We start from the raw sequence: 23,479 nt of genomic DNA, 5'->3' as shown, positions 1-23,479 counted from the left end.
TATTTATATTTTTGATTTTGTTCATACTTTCTATAAAATTGGGATCATCTTGCAGATAGTTTTGTATCCTGTTTTTAAATTTTAAGTAATTGTTTGTCAAAGTTATTTTCTTGTTTCATAATGTTTTTAAAAATGTGAATTTTGATGACCTTATAATACCTTATTGTATTACTGACTTTACTATAATTCATTTAATTATTCCTCTACTACTGGACCTTTAGGTTGTTTGTAGTCTTACCTAACATAAATAACTATTTGTAATAATTTAGATGATGCTTTGCTCTATTTTCAGATTGTGTCTTAAATACTCTTGCAATTAAGGGAAAAAAATTCTGTTGTTAACTCAAACTATAGTTTTATTTTGTTTTCAATCAGCTTGTTCTTAAAGAATCACACTTTAGGAAAAAAATCAGCATTCTTTTCTATTGGCTTCAAAAATTATCATTCTACATTAATAGTCTCATTTTTATTTGAAGGCAGCTTATATTGATCACTTCTGTTTTTGGACAGGAGAGAATGGTTAATTTATTATTCTTGCATAGGATTCCAGTAGTTGTGCCTGCTGCATTAAAAACTGCTCTTAAAACAGCTGAAACGAGAGGCTTTTTTTTTTTTTTTAAAGGAAGGTGTCTTGATTACATTTATACAGTAAATTAGGCTGAGAAAAATTATAGTTAGCTGATTGCCTTTCTTTAATCAGCTTTTAATTATCACAGGGCAGATGATCAAAATTGCAGATTAGGCATGACCCTTATTTTGCTTTTTAACTTCTTCCCTTCGGTGTTCTCTACCTTTTCTTTGCCTGCTGTGAAATACAAGAATGGTAAGTAATGCCTGGAGAAATTTATCATTAATGACTCTCGCTTACATCTAAAACTGTAATGACAAACTATCAGTGTATTTGATGATGTAGATAGACAAACTACATATTTCAGGACCATTTTTTCCCTGACCTTCCTACCGCTATTTGGCAGACAGTCACGTCCAAAGTCACTTTTAGACCTAAATGTAGTTTAGCTTGTATACACTCCTCAGGTCATTTATTATTTTTCAGCTCTCTCCTTCATTTTTGCAGTTACTTGAAATGAAAATGTTAACAAATTGGTAATGATTATAAAAATAATTGGAATGATATAGCAAAAAAAGTATCCTATTTGGAAAGCCTTTTAAGTGAAAAAGAAAAATTAAATTGTATTTTAATGAGAAACACTATTTTTTCTTTCACTTTAAAATTTATTTTTATTAATTAATTGATTTTTTAGGACTAGAAAAAATTGTTCAATGTTCGTTGGGTCGTTTCGCCAGTCTGGACTTTCATTGAACCACCAAAATAGTGAAGGTATGTTTTCATGGTAGAGTCATATAAAGGAAATTAGTCTTTGCCTAAAAATAGAAGACTTAGTTAGATATACATTTATTTACAACTAGTCTGGTCAACTATATATATCTATATATCTAGATAGATATATAGATATAGATATAGAGATATATAGACTCTTTTTTTTTTGGTAGAGATGGGGTCTTACTATGTTGTTCAGATTAGCTTTGACCTCCTGGGCTCAGGCAAATTATCCTGCCTTAGCCTCCCAAATAGTTGGGGCTACAGGCATGCTCTACTGACCCTGGCTTACTATACATTTATAAATATGAAATCAGTGTTGCTATTGACTTAGATCATGGTTAATAGAGTTACCTATGGGAGTAGCAGCTCAGGTGCCATTAGTATCTGCTACTCAAAATGTGATTTGGGGGCTGAAATTTGAAAACAAAGTTTATTTCCTATGTTCATAAGATTTTTAATAAGAATTTCATGTTTTTCTTGACTGGCAGTCACACAGGCCAGTTTTGCCTTGGTTTGAGCTATATTAGAGGATAGCTGTCTATCTTTTTGCAGTGTCTACCAATGCTTCCTCCAGAGTGAATTTCAGGTATATTGTGTCACAGTGTAGTAAGTATTTATAGTGTTCAATGAAACCTAGTATTATAAGAAAAGGATACAAGGACTTGATAACATTTTGGAAAGATAACTTTAAAAAGCTCTGTCTTCTCTTGCTCTGTTGCTACAACAACAAAGCAGTACCACTTTTGCCTACCACCAGCTCTTATGTGTACTTTTAGTGTCTAGAGTTTGGTCTTTAATATGGTTTATTCTTTTAACAAATACTTATTAAGCCTACTATATACCAGGTATATGGGTGCCAAGGGTGTGAATGCTAAATAAACCAGGGATTCTTAAAGGGTAGCTGATCCATTTTGGAGCATGACAATATCAGGATGAGCCTGAATGTACCGTTATTACTGAAAAGCAAGGATGCTTTCAAGGATGTCTGGGGCCAGTGCTGGAGGAATAAACGGTTAGCTCAATGGTGCTGTGGCCAAACTGTGATAAACTGGCCAAACTGATACATTAAGTAGGGATAAAAACCCAGTAATTTAGAGTTCATAGAAATAAGTTTGTGAAAAGACTATGAGTTCATAATGATACTCAAAAAATGTTAAGAGTGTACAAAAGATTGTCTCAATACAAAAAGAAAAGCAACTATAGCAGGATGTTTAAGAATGGGCTGGGTGTGGTGGCTCGCACCTGTAATCCAGCACTTTGGGAGGCTGAGCCAGGATGTTTGCTTGAGCCTAAGAGTTCCAGACCAGCCTGGGAATCACAGCAAGACCCCTGTCGCTACACACACACGCACACAATTATCCAGGTATGGTGGTGCATGCTGCGCTGAGGTGGGAGGATAGCTTGAGCCCAGGAGGTTGAGACTGCATGAGCCATGTTTCCAGCCCAGGTGACAGAGTGAGACCCTATCTCAAAAAAGAAAGTTTTAATGACTAAGAAATGGGGGCCTGTTAATACCTGTGCATTTTGATTTTTTAATTAAATACATATCTATTTATAAATCATAGGATTTTTTGTTTATCACTGTTTAAGTAGGGAAAGAGTCAGGCAGTCCTGGAAAAAGTAAGAATTGTACCAAGGAAAGAAAGGCCCACCACACAGTACCAGCAGTGACACATAAAACGTATAAAGTGGGGTCTGTGTCCCCAGATGACAAATTAACCTGATATCCAATTAAGGAGACTTTTCTGCAGAGACTAGATCCTTATCTCTTAATAAATAAAAGCCTTAGATGGCCCTGCCTATCAGGATAAGATACTAAATGGCAGGAATAAGTTTCTAATAATACTACATAACTTATCTGTACATAATAAGTGACAAGACAAAAGCTTTTGTAACACCAACCAAGTAAAACTTAAAGCATTCTGGGACAAAACATTAGATTACAAAAAGTAACCTTTGTGAAGTTTTAAGGTATTTATTTTCAAGTAAAACCAGATAATTGGCTGGTCAGATGGAATAATCTTGAGAGAAATAATCTCATGCCCCAACAAAATATCAGGTAGTCTGTAACTCTGGAAAGGTATCAGAGTATTACTTTCATCTTAAAAAGGTATAAGAACAACTATAGAAATAAAGAAGAATAAATTACACCAATGATACTGTTATTTTAGAATTAGTTTAAGAGCAGTAGTCTTTTATATCTTTGAAATGGTAAAAAATTATGTCAAATTTTTAGTTTAAATTGTTTAAGGAAATTTAAGTTTGTCATCAATGTTTAAATGTTAAATAGTAATTTTCAAGTTTTCCTGTCTTAGATATGGAAGTTTAATAAATTAATCATTAAACAAATGTAAGTACAAGTGGTAATTAATGTTCCTCTTTAAATATAAAAAACTTTGTGATTTTTAAAAGGTTTAATAAGTATCAAATGGCCTAATATAATTCAGAGTATGCCAAACATAAGCTCCAAATTTAGTAAAAACTATTTAGCACTTTTTACAAGATGTAGTTATAGATTAAACAAAAAGAATTGTGTTTATAAAGCTGTAATGATATCATCTTAGAGGGTGAAGTCTTTTTTTTTTTTTTTTTTGTAAGAATGTCTGAACGATTTCAGACAGAGGTGTCATGGATAATGTTATGCCCTGGGCATTCCTTTCTCCTTTGGGTATTTTCTTTTTTCTTTTTCTTTTTTTTTTTTTTTTTGAGATAGAGCCTCTCTCTGTCTCCCAGACTGGAGTGCAGTGGCACGATCTCTGCTCACTGCAACCTCCATCTCCGGGGATCAAGTGATTCTCCTGCCTCAGCCTCCTGAGTAGCTGGGATTACAGGCATGTACCACCATGCCTGGCTAATTTTTGTATTTTTATTAGAGACAGGGTTTTACCATGTTGGCCAGGCTAGTCTTAAACTTGTGACCTCATGTGATCCACCCGCCTTGGCCTCCCAAAGTGCTGGGATTACAGGTGTAAGCTGCCGCGCCTGGCCTCTCCTTTGGGTTTTGACTATAGCAGGTGTCATCAATATTTACACAAAAATTTGTTTTTATTTTCTCATACCCAAGTCTAGTATTTATTTTAAAACAGGGTTCCACTATGTCCTATATTCCCATAACTCCAACCTCCTGCCCATTTGGCCTCCTTAGTGCCAGCCATTGATGCCTTGTGATGCCATTGGCATCTCTGCACTGTTGTCACCACTCTCCTCGAACTTCTGAGTCACAAGTCTCATAGGCTGTTCCTTTAAAAGTGCCACATGGCCAGGTGAGGCAGTGCATGCCTATAGTCCCAGCTATTAGGGAGACTGAATTGGAAGGATCCCTTGGGCCCAGGAATTTGAAGTGTCAGTGGGCTATGATTGTGCCACTGCATTACAGCCTAGGTGACAAAGCAGTACCCCCACCTCTAAAAAATAAAAATAAAAAAACAGTGCCAAATGCACCAGGATTATTGCTTTGTATGTTTCTTGCTGCCCTAAAGCAGCTGTGACTAGAGATCCATAGAACTGGTAGTTCTCTTCCATTCTGGCACTTCATTGCAGCTCTCTCTTGCCTTTACTCCTTTCAGAGTACTCAGAACAAGAAGCTCATTTTATTGTAATTCCGGACTTAGGTTAAATCACGTACAAGTAAATTATTAAATTATTAGCTTTTATAGCTGACTGTGTTCTAATACAGACCTCTGTCCCAATTCAAAGGGTAAATTCTAACCAAATTGTAGAAAGATAAAGATAAGCCAACTATCTTAAGCAAATGTAATAGCTTTGGCCTTAAAACACCTGTGTATAAGTTAAATTTTGTGTATAAGTTAAACCATGGTTCTCTGGCCATTTTCTTTGAATTTCACGCTTTATAATTATTTCTCGTGTATACCATTACATTTTGCCTCTCTAAAGTGAAAGTAGAAAATTTGAAAATTCTTTTAAGACCATTGATGCTAGGAAGAAACTGCATCAACTAACGAGCAAAATAACCAGCTAATATCATAATGACAGGATCAAGTTCACACATAACAATATCAACCTTAAATGTAAATGGGCTAAATGGTCCAATTAAAAGACACAGAATGGCAAATTGGATAAATAGTCAAGACCCATCAGTTTGCTGTATTCAGGAGACCCATCTCACATGCAGAGACATACATAGGCTCAAAATAAAGGGATGGAGGAAGATCTACCAAGCAAATGGAAAACAAAAAAGGCAAGGGTTGCAATCCTAGTCTCTGATAAAACAGACTTTAAACTGACAAAGATCAAAAGAGACAATGAAGGCCATTACATAATGCCAAAGTGATCAATTCAACAGGAAGAGCTAACTATCCTAAATATATATGCACCCAATATAGGAGCACCTAGATTCATAAAGCAAGTCCTTAGAGACTTACAAAGAGACTTAGACTCCCATACAATAATAATGGGAGATATTAACACCCACTGTCAACATTAGAAAGATCAACGAGACAGAAAGTTAACAAGAATATCCAGGAATTGAACTCAACTCTGCACCAAGTGGACCTAATAGACATCTACAGAACTCTCCACCCCAAATCAACAGAATATACATTCTTCTCAGCACCACATTGCACTTATTCCAAAATTGACCACACAGTTGGAAGTAAAACACTCCTCATCAAATGTAAAAGAACAGAAATTATAACAAACTGTCTCTCAGACCACAATGCAATCAAACTAGAACTCAGGACTAAGAAACTCAATCAAAACCTCTCAACTACATGGAAACTGAACAACCTGCTCCTGAATGACTACTGGGTACATAACGAATTGAAGGCAGAAATAGAGATGTTCTTTGAAACCAATGAGAACAAAGATACAACATACCAGAATCTCTGGAACAGATTTAAAGCAGTGTGTAGAGGGAAATTTATAGCACTATATGCCCACAAGAGAAAGCAGGAAAGATCTAAAATTGATATCCTAACATCACAATTAAAAGAACTAGAGAAGCAAGAGCAAACACATTCAAAGGCCAGCAGAAGGCAAGAAATAACTAAGATCAGAGCAGAACTGAAGGAGATAGAGACGCAAAAAACCCTTCAAAAAAATCAATGAATCCAGGAGGTGGTTTTTTGAAAAGATCAACAAAATTGGCAGACCGCTAGCAAGACTAATAAAGAAGAAAAGAGAGAAGAATCAAATAGATGCAATAAAAAATTATAAAGGAGATATCACCACCAATCCCACAGAAATACGAACTACCATCAGAGAATAATATAAACACCTCTACCCAAATAAACTAGAAAACCTAGAAGAAATGGATAAATTCCTGAACACATACACTCTCCCAAGACTAAACCAGGAAGAAGTTGAATCCCTGAATAGACCAATAGCAGGCTCTGAAATTGAGGCAATAATTAATAGCCTACCAACCAGAAAAAGTCCAGGACCAGATGGATTCACAGCCAAATCCTACCAGAGGTACGAGGAGGAGCTGGTACCATTCCTTCTGAAACTATTCCAATCAATAGAAAAAGAGGGAATCTTCCCTAACTCATTTGATGAGGCCAGCATCATCCTGATACCAAAGCCTGGCAGAGACACAACAAAAAAAGAGAATTTTAGACCAATATCCCTGATGAACATCAGTGCAAAAATCCTCAATAAAATACTGGCAAACCGAATCCAGCAGCACATCAAAAAGCTTATCCACCATGATCAAGTGGGCTTCATCCCTGGGATGCAAGGCTGGTTCAACATATGCAAATCAATAAACGTCTCCAGCATATAAACAGAACCAAAGACAAAAACCACATGATTATCTCAATAGATGCAGAAAAGGCCTTTGACAAAATTCAACAGCCCTTCTTGCTAAACACTCTCAATAAATTTGGTATTGAATGAATGTATTTCAAAATAATAAGAGCTATTTATGACAAATCCACAGGCAATATCATACTGAATGGGCAAAAACTGGAAAAATTCCCTTTGAAAACTGGCACAAGACAGGGATGCCCTCTCTCACCACTCCTATTCAAAATAGTGTTGGAAGTTCTGGCCAGGGCAATCAGGCAAGAGAAAGAAATCAAGGGTATTCAGTTAGGAAAAGAAGAAGTCAAATTGTCCCTGTTTGCAGATGATATGGTTGTATATTTAGAAAACCCCATTGTCTCAGCCCAGAATCTCCTTAAGCTGATAAACAACTTCAGCAAAGTCTTAGGATACAAAATCAATGTGCAAAAATCACAAGCATTCTTACACACCAGTAAGACAAACAGAGAGCCAAATCATAAATGAACTCCCATTCACAATTGCTTCAAAGAGAATCAAATACCTAGGAATCCAACTTACAAGGGATGAGAAGGACCTCTTCAAGGAGAACTACAAACCACTGCTCAGTGAAATCAAAGAGGACACAAACAAATGGAAGAACATACCATGCTCATGGATAGGAATAATCAATATCATGAAAATGGCCATACTGCCCAAGGTAATTTATAGATTCAATGCCATCCCTATCAAGCTACCAATGACTTTCTTCACAGAATTGTAAAAAACTGCTTTAAAGTTCACATGGAGCCAAAAAAAGAGCCCACATTGCCAAGACAATCGTAAGCCAAAAGAACAAAGCTGGAGGCATCACGCTACCTGACTTCAAACTATACTACAAGGCTACAGTAACCAAAACAGCATGGTACTGGTACCAAAACAGAGAGATAGACCAATGGAACAGAACAGAGTCCTCAGAAATAATACCATACATCTACGGCCATCTGATCTTTGACAAACCCAACAAAAACAAGAAGTGGGGAAAAGATTCCCTATTTAATAAATGGTGCTGGGAAAATTGGCTAGCCATAAGTAGAAAGCTGAAACTGGATCCTTTCCTTACTCCTTATACGAAAATTAATTCAAGATGGGTTGGAGACTGAAATGTTAGACCTAATACCATAAAAACCCTAGAAGAAAACCTAGGTAATACCATTCAGGGCATAGGCATGGGCAAGGACTTCATGTCTAAAACACCAAAAGCAACGGCAACAAAAGCCAAAACTGACAAATGGGATCTAATTAAAGTAAAGAGCTTCTGCACAGCAAAAGGAACTACCATCAGAGTGAATAGGCAACCTACAGAATGGGAGAAAATTTTTGCAATCTACTCATCTGACAAAGGGCTAATATCCAGAATCTACAAAGAACTCAATCAAATTTACAAGAAAAAAACAACCCCATCAAAAAGTGGGCAACGGATATGAACAGACACTTCTCAAAAGAAGACATTTATACAGCCTACAGACACATGAAAAAATGCTCATCACTGGCCATCAGAGAAATGCAAATCAAAATCACAATGAGATACCATCTCACACCAGTTAGAATGGTGATCATTCAAAAGTCAGGCAACAACAGGTGCTGGAGAGGATGTGGAGAAATAGGAACACTTTTACACTGTTGGGAGTGTAAATTAGTTCAACCATTTTGCAAGACAGTGTGGCAATTCCTCAAGGATCTAGAACTAGAAATACCATTTGACCCAGCCATCCCATTACTGGGTATATACCCAAAGGATTATAAATCATGCTGCTGTAAAGACACATGCACACATATGTTTATTGTGGGACTATTCACAATAGCAAAGACTTGGAATCAACCCAAATGTCCATCAGTGACAGACTGGATTAAGAAAATGTGGCACATATATACCACGGAATACTTTGCAGCCATAAAAATGGATGAGTTCATGTCCTTTGTAGGGACATGGATGCAGCTGGAAGCCATCATTTTCAGCAAACTATCACAAGAATAGAAAACCAAACACCACGTGTTCTCACTCATCGGTGGGAATTGTACAATGAGATCACTTGGACACAGGAAGGGGAACATCACACACCAGGGCCTATTGTGGGGATGGGGGAGGGGGAGGCATAACATTAGGAGATATATCTGATGTAAATGATGAGTTAATGGGTGCAGCCCACCAACATGGCACATGTATACATATGTAACAAACCTGCATATTGTGCACATATACCCTAGAACTTAAAGTATAATAAAAAAAGAAAGAAAATTCTTTTTATGGTTTATTAAAGGATAGACAAAAATTCAAGAATTATGTATTTGTAAAAATTCTTAAGTAAAATTTGTAGTTAGAAAAGATAATTCCTTCTAAATGTGTTTATTTTTAATATAGTAATCAAATTACTGTAAAATATTTTATTAATTAAGTTTATAGAATAGTAACTGTTGGCATAAGAGAGTGATCATTTTGTCAATGAAAAGAGTCAGACTCTGTAAAATATTTGAAGAGATTTATTCTGAGCCAAATATGAGTGACCATGGCCTGTGACACAGCCGTCAGGAGACTCTGAGAACATGTGCCCAAGGTGGTCAGGGCACGGCCTAGTTTTATACATTTTAGGGAGACGTGAGACATCAATCAGTATGTGTAAGATGAAGTACATTGGTTTGGTTTGGAAAGGTGGGACAAACCAGAAGCAAGGTGGGGGCAGGGGCTTCCAGTTTATAGGTGGATTCAAAGGTGTTCTGATTGGCAATTGGTTGAAAGAGTTATTATCTAAAGACCTGGAATCAATAGAAATGAATCTCTGGGTTATGATGATCAGGGGTTGTGGAGACCAAAGTTTTATCATGCAGATGAAGCTTACAGGTAGCAGGGTTCAGACAGAGCAGATTATAAATGTTTTTTAACAGACTTAAGGTCTGTGTTGATGTTAACGCTGGTTGGCTTTTCTTGAATTCCAAAAGGGAGGAGGGTGTAATGAGGCACGTGTGACCCTTTCTTCCCTTCAAGGCCTGAACCAACTTTGGAATGCCCATGGCCAAGAGGGGTCCATTCAGATGATTGGGAGCCTTCGATTTTTTTTTTTTTTTTTTTTTTTTTTTTTTTTTTTTGCTTTATGGTTTTGAAGATGAGGTTGTTAAAGACAACATGGGAGAAAATGTCTATGAGAGTTGTTTCTTTATGATTCAGAGAAGGAAGAAAAGTGAAATCTCTTTTTCTGTTTTTGAATTCTAATCCCCCAAGGATCTGAAATTTTATTTTAGAAAAACCTCTCCTTGCAAAGATAGTTGAAGATGTATCTATTATTTTAAAATGTTTCTTTCATTGGTATTAAAATTTTAAGCAGGTAGAGATACAAAATGTTAAGTAGGATATACACAATGAAATATGTCATCACTTGTTGACAGGAATAATTCTAAACCAAGCATAAGAAATTATTTATTCTTATGACTTTTTGCTTATCATGCTGTAGCTTTTTATCATCAAATTGCAAAGGTGAAGTGAGGGAAAAAATGGGTTTATTATTATTATCTTTTAGGATGTGAAGCTCAGCAACAATATTTATGCTTATTTTTCCCCCTGAAAAACCCCTCTTGCTTATGAGGATGCATTTTGAGGTTCAGTAGATAATTACTTGCTTTTACTTTAGCTATGTAGACATTACCTAATCAAAATAAACCAAAATTGAATTCCTACTCAAGTGTGTCAGAATATTTGGGTCTTTTTTTCTTTTCTTTTCTTTTCTTTTTTTTTTTTTTTTTTTTTGAGGCAAAGTCTTGCTCTGTTGCCCAGGTTGGAGTGCAGTGGCACAGTCTCGGTTCACTGCAACCTCTGCCTCCCAGGTTCAAGCAATTCTCATGCCTCAGCTTCCTAAGTAGCTGGGATTACAGGTGCATGCCACCATGCTGGCTAATTTTTGTTATTTTTAGTAGAGACGGGATTTCACCTTGTTGGCCAGGCTGGTCTCAAACTCCTGACCTCGCACCTGGCCAGAATACTTGGGTCTTGATGATGAAAGTAGAATGGACTGGGTGCGGTGGCTCACACCTGTAATTCCAGCACTTTGGGAGGCCAAGGCAAGTGGATCACTTGAGGTCAGATGGCGGGGGAGGGAGGGAGGGAGAGAGGGAGGAAGGAAGGAAAGAAAGAAAAATGTAAAAGGAACAATATAGGAGAACTATCTTTTTTCCAGATCCTCCTTTAACCAAACTTGGGTGTGAATTGCTGTTTGCCAGCTTGGCTCAGAGGTGACAGGGTGAGAGTGGGTAGTGAATTTGCAGTCGCAGAGGCAATGCAGCAATCTTCCATAGTGTCTAGGATGACCTCCTGTCCTTTTGACTCCTATAAGGGGCATTTCTTTTCATGCCCAACTCCAGACAGCATGAGTTCATTTAAGCTTTAAGTACCTGTACTGGAAGAGATAACGACATCGAGAAAGTAGGTAGTTTTTTCTTTATGTAGTTACAAATGCTGTACTTAGAATAATTCAGCCAAAATAGGGTTTTTGGTTTTTAGCTAAAATAATTCCAAATAGTTACAATTTTTTTGGAGCTATATAAAATATTTTTTAAGAAATGGAAGAATTTTATAACTTCATTTCCAAAATAATACTTTCATACCAATAAATTTATGTAATATTAATAAAATATATGATGTGTCACTTGACTGAGGGAGTTTAAGTTATGTGATTATGAAATGCCAACTGAGAAGGTATGTTTTTAATGCTTTCATAAAACTGGAGTGAAAACGCATTGTTCTTTTCTAGGGCCTGAGGCTGATGAAACTCCTGAAGTTTTGCCACACATAGAAAAGGTTGGTCTGTATAACAGAAATTAACTATGTAGATTGTGGATTTAGATTTTTTTAAAAATATGTCAATTAAAGTATCAAGCTCATTTAGACCCTCACCTAGGCAGGAATATGACTAAACCATTTCGGTAGATAGAAATCTATTTTTGTGTAATCATCTCTTTCATATTTATTCCTCCTATTGCTGATAAAAGTGTTTTCTTGATCTGTGTTTCTTATCCAGTACTGTAAGTCGCTTACTTTTTATCTAGAGTAGAAATATATAACTTATTATCAAACTAGTTTCTGAGATAATGTAACAAAGTTCCTTCCTGCTTTGGATTTGCTTTGTACTTGGTGCTATGGAGAATCAGAGGACTGTAGGATTGGCTGTGCTCACAATGAACTCACGCTTTCCTTAGGGATACTGGGCAATCAAGGACCTCCCCAAGCCAGCCCAGTATACCCATACCTTACTTTTTTTTTTTTTTTTTTTTTTGAGATAAAATCTCACTTTGTTACCCAGGCTGGAGTACAGTTGTGCGATCGATCATAACTCACTGCCACCTTGAACTCTTGGGCTCAAGAGATCCTCTCACCTCAGCCTCCCAAGTAGCGGGGACTACAGGCCCATACTGCCACACCCAGCTAATTTTTTTCTTTTAATTTTTTGTGTAGAGACTAGGTCTTGGCATCTCACCCAGGGTTGTCCCTGCAGCTTACTTTATCTCAGCCATACCTTGCACATCCCTGCCTTCATGCTTTTGCTTGAATCAGGAGCCAGAAGATGGGAAATAACATAAAATTTGGAAACCAGATAGGTCTAGGTTCCAAGGATAACTGTTTATATCTGTAAGACAGGGACAGCGATAGCTGTTTTACAGGTATTGTGAGGACCGAGCAATGATGGTTCATGGTGTCTGGCACCTAGTTGGTGCTCAGTAAATGTGTGTTCCTCCATTCTTTCACTCCTTCACAAATCTTTAATTTCTGGCGTAAGTACCTGTTCTTCTGTGGATCTATTTCAGATAATTCTGGCAATCTTGACAAAGTAATTGCTCCCTCTTAGCATTCATTATTTACTGACTATATCATTATTTCAAAATCACTTGTACTCTATGATATTAATAGATCCTCTGAGGAAAAGGATTTTTTGAACAAAAATGTTTGGAGAACACTGTGTCCTAAAGTTCCCCCAATGCACATGGTTTGGAAAGTCCTGTCGTCCTCTACTGCCTCCATTTTTTTCTTCCCCAGAAAACTCATTTTTGCAACACACTAGGCTTTGTATGTTATCAAGCGAATGGGCCTGCTGCCTGATGTGCATAGAAGCCAATGCTGTGGCACTGGCTTTTGAGGAAAAAAAAAAAAAAAAAAAAAAAAGGCTTTATTGTGAGACAGGCCAGCAAGGAGACAGGAGAGGCAGTTCAAATTTGTGTCCTCTATTTGGGGTCTGGAACAGGTTTTAAGGGGGCAGAAGGTAAGGGAAAGGACTTAGGAATGTTGGTTTGACAGAGTCTGATTAGAAGGCTTCAAATTTGACCATTTACGGTAAGGTATATTTAGGTGGATTTTAGCACCAAATCTTCCTGTCCAGGAGACCTCTTGCTTCAGAAAGAGTACCAGTGGTCAGGTTCCAGTCATTTCTCAGTTTTCTTGGTTCGGGAGGAGGGGGAGTCATTTCTCAGTCTTCTTTGTTCAAGGTCCTGGCTGCGCTACATGACTTGCACTTTTGGCCCTGTTATACCTGCAAGATGACTTGACATTCTATTACCAACAAAGTAGGGCCAGTTTGGGCTGGTTCTGTGGTTATAAATGGAACTGCTTGATATACACTAGTTTATGCCATTAATTTGATTTCATAAGTGTTCTATGACATTATTTGTATTCTATTTAATGTCTTAGGTATTTATGTCTTGAATCTTTTTTTTTTTTTTTATGTCTTGTATCTTAAGTTGGAAATAAATTGCTTTAGGACAGAGCCCAATGTATATACTTTATTATACCTGGTGCCTTGAATTTAGTAGACATAAGGACTTCAAATAGTGGGAATGCCTTGAACTGAGACTTAGAGAGTGAGTAGGATCTGGTTCTTGAATTTCTTGCATATTCCTTTTATCTTTCTGAGAAAATTATAGTTAGCATTGCTAACAAATAAATATGTTTTCTTAAGTGTTGTATGCTATTAATATATACTGAGTACATAAAGGTGGCAGGTAGAAAAGGGCAGGAGGAAGAATAAAGTGGTTTTGCTTTTCTCAGTCGTACCAGATTAGAATATTAGAAAGCTTACAAATTACAGCACATCCTGTCAAAGGTGTGGTGGATTTGATTTTTGGAAAAAACTAAAGTCGTTGAAACCCATTCTGTTATTTAAGGTCAATAAAAAGTATTTAGTGTTCGAAAAATTTTCAGTGCCTTTAAATCACATTATTTTCTTGAATGGCTTATAAACTCATTCTGAAAGCAATTTCAAAAGAGGGATTCTAACAGTATTTTGAGTATTAGAAACTTTGTGAGGCTGGGCACAGTGACTTATGCCTGTAATCCCTGTACTTTGGGAGGCCGAAGCAGGCAGATTGCCTGAGGTCAGGAGATTGAGACCAGCTGGACCAACATGGTGAAACCCCATCTCTCTTAAAAGTACAAAAAACTAGCAGGGCATGGTGGCAGACCCCTGTAATCCCAACTACTCAAGAGGCTGAGGCAGGAGAATCAGTTGAACCCTGGACGCGGAGGTTGCAGTGAGCCGAGATGGCCCCACTATACTCCAGCCTAGGTGACAGAGTGAGACTCCATCTCAAAAAAAAGAAAAAAAGAAACATTGTGAGAACAGGTATAACCTATTAAGGTGATGTCTTAGAGAAATAATAGTCATTTAGAAATGTTAAGTTTTTGTGGGGTTTTTTGCTTAAAATAACCACAACTCAGAGCCATTCATTTACAGCTAGGGCTTGTAATATTTATACAGAACTGTACCCTCATTTCTTCACCTTTTCCCTCTGACCTTTTGTCCTTTGGCCTCTTTACTCCACATTTACTTATTCCTGCAAAGGTGGGGCAATAAAAAGAAGGTGAAATTTTGTTCCTAGTCAATAATTTTCATAAACCAAATAGGAAATTTTGGCAAGAAAGAATTTTATAACCATTAATTGCTATGAAGCTTTGAGATCATCTGTTAATTTAACTATCCATGGCATCTCTGCTTCTTCTGTTAGCACAGATAATTTAAACTTAAATGAATAATTTGCCATCTGTAATTATGGTCCAGCCAATTATGCTGTTGGTCTATTATTAAACGTTTAACCATGTATTCAGTAATTAGTGATTTGGTATAGGAAAGCAATAAAGAGTATTCTCTTTATTTATGGAAGGGAAGGAAAGTTGATGATAAATTTTGAGGGTAGCTTACAAACAAGATAAACTATAAAACTATAAAGTTTTCATTTTAAATACCTTATTGTATATGCTGTAATGATGTGATTTCTATTTGTAATACACAGGAACTAAGTGAAGGCAGAGATTCTCCTGAAGTTAGCCTTCTCTCAGGCACTGCTATTACAGTATCTGATATGGTTGCTGTAAAGGAGACATCATTAATAGAGCCAGAGAAGATCTTAGCAGCACCAAATATATTTTTTGAGCCTAGAAAGGAAGTCATATTGACCATGACTCCTGAAGAAACTAAGGATGAAGAAAGCTCTCTTGAAACCTTTGTGTCTGCCTTAGAAAGGTTACTTACATCACCGGAAAGCACCCAGGAGGAAAGACTGTCTGAATTAGTAAGTGATTTTGATCGTAAAGAATTGATGGACCCATTGAGTGACTCTCTTAGTTCCATATCAATACCTTTGAATGCCTGGTCGGCATGTCATAGAGATTCACTAGAAAATGCAAAGGATGATGCATTGCCAGCTGAGTTATTGGAAGCCCTGAACACATTGTCGGAAGCCAAGATGGAAACCATCTGTCACAGAAAAGAGGGAGGCAGCAGTCTCATTGCTAGAAATGAATGTTTAGAAGTGAAGTTCAATACGTCTCAGACCAGTGAAGATTGTACACAAATAGCAGAGGTGAATTTTGAATTTCTTTGTTCTACTCCACCATTTGAACATGGTTCCAAGTTACTGAGCTATGGGACAGGCGTCTTTCAGTGGAGCAAGTAGCTGAAAATATGAGTCTATGATTTTGCCTTTTAAACTTCAACAAGTTTTCATTGTGTTAAAATCAAATTTAACCAAATATCAACACCCATAAGATACTTTGTGACTTGGAAGCATAGAGTGATCTTTTTAGAAGTTTCTAGTGTAGAGTTTTCTGGGAGTTAGGAAGTTAAAATAGACAGATTTCTTCCCAACAGGCCTAAGAAGACATATCATTAGATTGCTTACACGTAGGAAGGAAAGACTTCTTTACTAAAATTTTCTGTTAGCTCCGAAAATCACTGTGTCTACCTGGGTGCAGAGTACTGATGGGATACCCCACATTAATTTACATTTTGACACAGAATATATGCAGGGATGCCAGGGGAGGGGAAAAAAATATGCGTAGCTTAAGCAGAATTTTGCCTTCTATGTCTGAGAATACTGCCAGGTGGCATAGCTCTTGGGGTTTAGAATTCTTGTAGTATTATGCCTGGAAGCCCTGTAGTGGCCTATCACTCACAAAGTCCCTTTGTCATATTGACAGTTTCTTTGTTTTTAAAAATAATCTTTATTTTTTTTCTTGATTATAATAATAATGCATCCTCATTATAAAACAAATTTTAAACCTGACAGAATTACGTAATAATATAGTAACAAATATCCTCCACAATTTCACTCTTTAGAGATAATCATTGTTAACAGTTGGGTGTATCTCTCTCCAGTTATTTCCATCATATTCTGTATTAGTTCACTTTATACTAATGGGATTATATTATATATAATGCCTTCCAACTTATTTTTTAAATTTAATAATATATTTTGTTTATCTTTCAATGTCAGCAAACGTAGCACTGCTTAAATCTTTTGATTTGTTGAGTAGTATTCCACTATGTAAATATATTGTAATTTATTTAATCAATTCACTGATGATATCATTTGGATTGTTTTATATTTTTTATTTTTTTTTATTTTTTATTATTATACTTTAAATTCTAGGGTATATGTGCATAACGTGCAGGTTTGTTACATATGTATTCTTGTGCCATGTTGGTGTGCTGCACCCATCAACTCGTCAGCACCCATCAATTCGTCATTTATATCAGGTATAACTCCCAATACAATCCCTCCCCCCTCCCCCATCCCCATGATAGGCCCCGGTGTGTGATGTTCCCCTTCCCGAGTCCAAGTGATGCCATTGTTCAATTCCCACCTATGAGTGAGAACATGCGGTGTTTGGTTTTCTGTTCTTGTGATAGTTTGCTAAGAATCATGGTTTCCAGCTGCATCCATGTCCCTACAAGGGATGCAAACTTATCCTTTTTTATGGCTGCATAGTATTCCATGGTGTATATGTGCCACATTTTCTTAATCCAGTCTGTCACAGATGGACATTTGGGTTGATTCCAAGTCTTTGCTATTGTGAATAGTGCTGCAATAAACATACGTGTGCATGTGTCTTTGTAGTAGAATAATTTACAATCCTTTGTGTATATACCCAGTAGTAGGATGGCTGGGTCATATGGTACATCTAGTTCTAGATCCTTGAGGAATTGCCATACTGTTTTCCATAATGGTTGAACTAGTTTACAATCCCACCAACAGTGTAAAAGTGTTCCTATTTCTCCACATCCTCTCCAACAACTGTTGTTTCCTGATTTTTTAATGATTGCCATTCTAACTGGTGTGAGATGGTATCTCATTGTGGTTTTGATTTGCATTTCTCTGATGGCGCGTGATGATGAGCATTTTTTCATGTGTCTGTTGGCTGTATGAATGTCTTCTTTTGAGAAATGTCTGTTCATATCCTTTGCCCACTTTTTGATGGGGTTGTTTGTTTTTTTCTTGTATATTTGTTTGAGTTCTTTGTAGATTCTGGATATTAGCCCTTTGTCAGATGAGTAGATTGCAAACATTTTCTCCCATTCTGTAGGTTTCCTGTTCACTCTGATGGTAGTTTCTTTGGCTGTGCAGAAGCTCTTTAGTTTAATTAGATCCCATTTGTCAACTTTGGCTTTTGCTGCCGTTGCTTTTGGTGTTTTAGACATGAAGTCCTTGCCCATGCCTATGTCCTGAATGGTACTACCTAGATTTTCTTCTAGGGTTTTTATGGTATTAGGTCTAACATTTAAGTCTCTAATCCATCTTGAATTAATCTTCATATAAGGAGTAAGGAAAGGATCCAGTTTCAGCTTTCTACTTATGGCTAGCCAATTTTCCCAGCACCATTTATTAAATAGGGAATCCTTTCCCCATTTCTTGTTTCTCTCAGGTTTGTCAAAGATCAGATGGCTGTAGATGTGTGGTATTATTTCTGAGGACTCTGTTCTGTTCCATTGGTCTATATCTCTGTTTTGGTACCAGTACCATGCTGTTTTGGTTACTGTAGCCTTGTAGTATAGTTTGAAGTCAGGTAGCGTGACGCCTCCAGCTTTGTCCTTTTGACTTAGGATTGTCTTGGCAATGCGGGCACTTTTTTGGTTCCATATGAACTTTAAAGCAGTTTTTTCCAATTCTGTGAAGAAACTCATTGGTAGCTTGATGGGGATGGCATTGAATCTATAAATAACCTTGGGCAGTATGGCCATTTTCACGATATTGATTCTTCCTATCCATGAGCATGGTATGTTCTTCCATTTGTTTGTGTCCTCTTTGATTTCACTGAGCAGTGGTTTGTAGTTCTCCTTGAAGAGGTCCTTTACATCCCTTGTAAGTTGGATTCCTAGGTATTTTATTCTCTTTGAAGCAATTGTGAATGGAAGTTCATTCCTGACTTGGCTCTCTGTTTGTCTGTTACTGGTGTATAAGAATGCTTGTGATTTTTGCACATTAATTTTGTATCCTGAGACTTTGCTGAAGTTGCTTATCAGCTTAAGGAGATTTTGGGCTGAGACAATGGGGTTTTCTAAATATACAATCATGTCATCTGCAAACAGGGACAATTTGACTTCTTCTTTTCCTAACTGAATACCCTTGATTTCTTTCTCTTGCCTGATTGCCCTAGCCAGAACTTCCAAGACTATGTTGAATAGGAGTGGTGAGAGAGGGCATCCCTGTCTTGTGCCAGTTTTCAAAGGGAATTTTTCCAGTTTTTGCCCATTCAGTATGATATTAGCTGTGGGTTTGTCATAAATAGCTCTTATTATTTTGAGATACGTTCCATCAATACCGAATTTATTGAGCGTTTTTAGCATGAAGGGCTGTTGAATTTTGTCAAAAGCCTTTTCTGCATCTATTGAGATAATCATGTGGTTCTTGTCTTTGGTTCTGTTTATATGCTGGATTACGTTTATTGATTTGCGAATGTTGAACCAGCCTTGCATCCCAGGGTTGAAGCCCACTTGATCATGGTGGATAAGCTTTTTGATGTGCTGCTGAATCTGGTTTGCCAGTATTTTATTGAGGATTTTTGCATCGATGTTCATCAGGGATATTGGTCTAAAATTCTTCTTTTTTGTTGTGTGTCTGCCAGGCTTTGGTATCAGGATGATGTTGGCCTCATCAAATGAGTTAGGGAGGATTCCCTCTTTTTCTATTGATTGGAATAGTTTCAGAAGGAATGGTACCAGCTCTTCCTTGTACCTCTGGTAGAATTCAGCTGTGAATCCATCTGGTCCTGGACTTTTTTTGGTTGGTAGGCTATTAATTATTGCCTCAATTTCAGAGCCTGCTATTGGTCTATTCAGGGATTCAACTTCTTCCTGGTTTAGTCTTGGGAGAGTGTAAGTGTCCAGGAAATTATCCATTTCTTCTAGATTTTCTAGTTGATTTGCATAGAGGTGTTTATAGTATATTCTGATGGTAGTTTGTATTTCTGTGGGGTCGGTGGTGATATCCCCTTTATCATTTTTTATTGCGTCTATTTGATTTTTCTCTCTTTTCTTCTTTATTAGTCTTGCTAGCGGTCTGTCAATTTTGTTGATCTTTTCAAAAAACCAACTCCTGGATTCATTGATTTTTTGGAGGGTTTTTTGTTTCTCTATCTCCTTCAGTTCTGCTCTGATCTTAGTCACTTCTTGCCTTCTGCTAGCTTTGGAATGTGTTTGCTCTTGCCTCTCTAGTTCTTTTAATTGTGATGTTAGCGTGTCAATTTTAGATCTTTCCAGCTTTCTCTTGTGGGCATTTAGTGCTATAAATTTCCCTCTACACACTGCTTTAAATGTGTCCCAGAGATTCTGGTATGTTGTATCTTTGTTCTCATTGATTTCAAAGAACATCTTTATTTCTGCCTTCATTTCGTTATGTACCCAGTAGTCATTCAGGAGCAGGTTGTTCAGTTTCCATGTAGTTGAGAGGTTTTGATTGAGTTTCTTAGTCCTGAGTTCTAGTTTGATTGCACTGTGGTCTGAGAGACAGTTTGTTATAATTTCTGTTTTTTTACATTTGCTGAGGAGTGCTTTACTTCCAATTATGTGGTCAATTTTGGAATAAGTGCGATGTGGTGCTGAGAAGAATGTATATTCTGTTGATTTGGGGTGGAGAGTTCTATAGATGTCTATTAGGTCCGCTTGGTTCAGAGATGAGTTCAATTCCTGGATATCCTTGTTAACTTTCTGTCTCGTTGATCTATCTAATGTTGCCAGTGGAGTGTTGAAGTCTCCCTTTATTATTGTATGAGAGTCTAAGTCTCTTTGTAAGTTTCTAAGGACTTGCTTTATGAATCTGGGTGCTCCTGTATTGGGTGCATATATATTTAGGATAGTTAGCTCTTCCTGTTGAATTGATCCCTTTACCATTATGTAATGGCCTTCTTTGTCTCTTTTGATCTTTGATGGTTTAAAGTCTGTTTTATCAGAGACTGGTATTGTAACCCCTGCTTTTTTTTTGTTCTCCATTTGCTTGGTAGATCTTCCTCCATCCCTTTATTTTGAGCCTATGGGTGTCTCTGCATGTGAGATGGGTCTCCTGAATACAGCAGACTGATGGGTCTTGATTCTTTATCCAGTTTGCCAGTCTGTGTCTTTTAATTGGAGCATTTAGTCCATTTACATTTAAGGTTAATATTGTTATGTGTGAACTTGATCCTGTCATTATGATATTAACTGGTTATTTTGCTCGTTATTTGATGCAGTTTCTTCCTAGCCTCGATGGTCTTTACATTTTGGCATGTTTTTGCAATGGCTGGTACCGGTTGTTCCTTTCCATGTTTAGGGCTTCCTTCAGAGTCTCTTGTAAGGCAGGCCTGGTGGTGACAAAATCTCTAAGCATTTGCTTATCTGTAAAGGATTTTATTTCTCCTTCACTTATGAAACTTAGTTTGGCTGGATATGAAATTCTGGGTTTAAAATTCTTTTCTTTAAGAACGTTGAATATTGGCCCCCACTCTCTTCTGGCTTGTAGAGTTTCTGCCGAGAGATCTGCTGTTAGTCTGATGGGCTTCCCTTTGTGGGTAACCCAACCTTTCTCTCTGGCTGCCCTTAAGATTTTTTCCTTCATTTCAACTTTGGTGAATCTGGCAGTTATGTGTCTTGGAGTTCCTCTTCTCGAGGAGTATCTTTGTAGCGTTCTCTGTATTTCCTGAATTTGAATGTTGGCCTGCCCTACTAGTTTGGGGAAGTTCTCCTGGATGATATCCTGAAGAGTGTTTTCCAGCTTGGTTCCATTTTCCCCCTCACTTTCAGGGACCCCAATCAGACGTATATTTGGTCTTTTTACATAGTCCCATACTTCTTGCAGGCTTTGTTCATTTCTTTTTCTTCTTTTTTCTTTTGGTTTCTCTTCTCGCTTCGTTTCATTCATTTGATCTTCAATCGCTGATACTCTTTCTTCCAGTTGATCGAGTCGGTTACGGAAGCTTGTGCGTTTGTCACGTATTTCTCGTGTCATGGTTTTTATCTCTGTCATTTCATTTATGACCTTCTCTGCATTAATTATTCTAGCTGTCAATTCTTCCACTTTTTTTTTCAAGATTTTTTGTTTCTTTGCGCTGGTTATGTAATTCCTCCTTTAGCTCTGAGAAGTTTGGTGGACTGAAGTCTTCTTCTCTCATGTCGTCAAAGTCATTCTCTGACCAGCTTCGATCCATTGCTGGCGATGAGCTGCGCTCCTTTGCAGGGGGAGATGCGCTCTTATTTTTTGAATTTCCAGCTTTTCTGCCCTGCTTTTTCTCCATCTTTGTGGTTTTATCTGCCTCTGGTCTTTGATGATGGTGACGTACTGATGGGGTTTTGGTATAGGTGTTCTTCCTGTTTGATAGTTTTCCTTCTAACAGTCAGGACCCTCAGCTGCAGGTCTGTTGGAGATTGCTTGAGGTCCACTCCAGACCCTGTTTGCCAGGGTATCAGCAGCAGAGTTTGCAGAAGATAGAATATTGCTGAACAGCGAGTGTACCTGTCTGATTCTTACTTTGGAAGCTTCCTCTCAGGGGTGTACTCCACCCTGTGAGGTGTGGGGTGTCAGACTGCCCCTAGTGGGGGATGTCTCCCAGTGAGGCTACTCAGGGGTCAGGGACCCACTTGAGCAGGCAGTCTGTCCGTTCTGAGATCTGAACCTCCGTGTTGGGAGATCCACTGCTCTCTTCAAAGCTGTCAGACAGAGTCGTTTGCGTCTGTAGAGGTTTCTGCTGCTTTTTTTGTTGTTGTTGTTTAGCTGCGCCCTGTCCCCAGAGGTGGAGTCTACAGAGACAGGCAGGTTTCCTTGAGCTGCTGTGAGCTCCACCCAGTTCGATCTTCCTAGGGCTTTGTTTACCTACTTAAGCCTCATCAATGGTGGGCGCCCCTCCCCCAGCCTTGCTGCCTTGTGGTTAGATCGCAGACTGCTGTGCTAGCAATGAGGGAGGCTCCGTGGGCGTGGGACCCTCCTGGCCAGGTGTGGGATACAATCTCCTGGTGTGCCCGTTTGCTCAAAGCGCAGTATTGGGGTGGGAGTCACCTGATTTTCCGGGTGTTGTGTGTCTCAGTTCCCCTAGCTAGGGAACGGGACTCCCTTCCCTCTTGCGCTTCCCAGGTGAGGCGATGCCTCGCCCTGCTTCAGCTCTCGCTGGTTGGGCTGCAGCTGCTGACCAGCACCGATTGTCTGGCACTCCCTAGTGAGATGACCCCAGTACCTCAGTTGAAAATGCAGAAATCACCAGTGTTCTGTGTCGCTCGCGCTGGGAGTTGGAGACTGGAGCTGTTCCTATTTGGCCATCTTGCTCTGGCCCCCCTGTTTTCTTTCTTTTCTTTTTATCTTCCGATTACCAAAATGTTTCTGTGAACATCCTTGTGAAGATTTATATAACAAAATCTTGAGCTCAGGTTGCAGCATACGTACCTGGAATAATACTGCATGAAGTTCTGTTTAACAAATCTCAAAACTGACATAGGATTTTTTAAAAACCAGAGAAAGAGAAACTAATTATGGAGATAGGGCATGAAGATTAAATATGGAAAGAGGGAATATGAGTGAAGTGTAGGAAATTATGATTGATATTAATACAGTGAATATGAATTTAGCAAGTCTTCAAAAGGAAAG

The 23,479-nt window shown here is 37.9% G+C and overlaps 1 protein-coding gene across 2 annotated transcripts in view; it reads left to right on the top strand.

Moving 5' to 3' along the window:
• Positions 1-23,479, top strand: part of ANKRD31 (ankyrin repeat domain 31) — a 200,973-nt gene that overhangs the window by 45,745 nt on the left and 131,749 nt on the right. For both annotated transcript variants that reach the window (XM_030927266.1, XM_030927265.1), the window contains exons 5-7: positions 1,263-1,339; positions 11,863-11,909; positions 15,389-15,958. In XM_030927266.1, coding sequence (XP_030783126.1) covers positions 1,263-1,339; positions 11,863-11,909; positions 15,389-15,958 — 694 coding nt within the window. The remainder of the gene's footprint in view (positions 1-1,262; positions 1,340-11,862; positions 11,910-15,388; positions 15,959-23,479) is intronic.

This window comes from Rhinopithecus roxellana, chromosome 3, assembly GCF_007565055.1.
Source record: "Rhinopithecus roxellana isolate Shanxi Qingling chromosome 3, ASM756505v1, whole genome shotgun sequence".
NCBI lineage: Eukaryota > Metazoa > Chordata > Mammalia > Primates > Cercopithecidae > Rhinopithecus > Rhinopithecus roxellana.
Note: the sequence above shows the minus strand (reverse complement) of the source record. Positions and strands in the feature narration are given on the sequence as shown.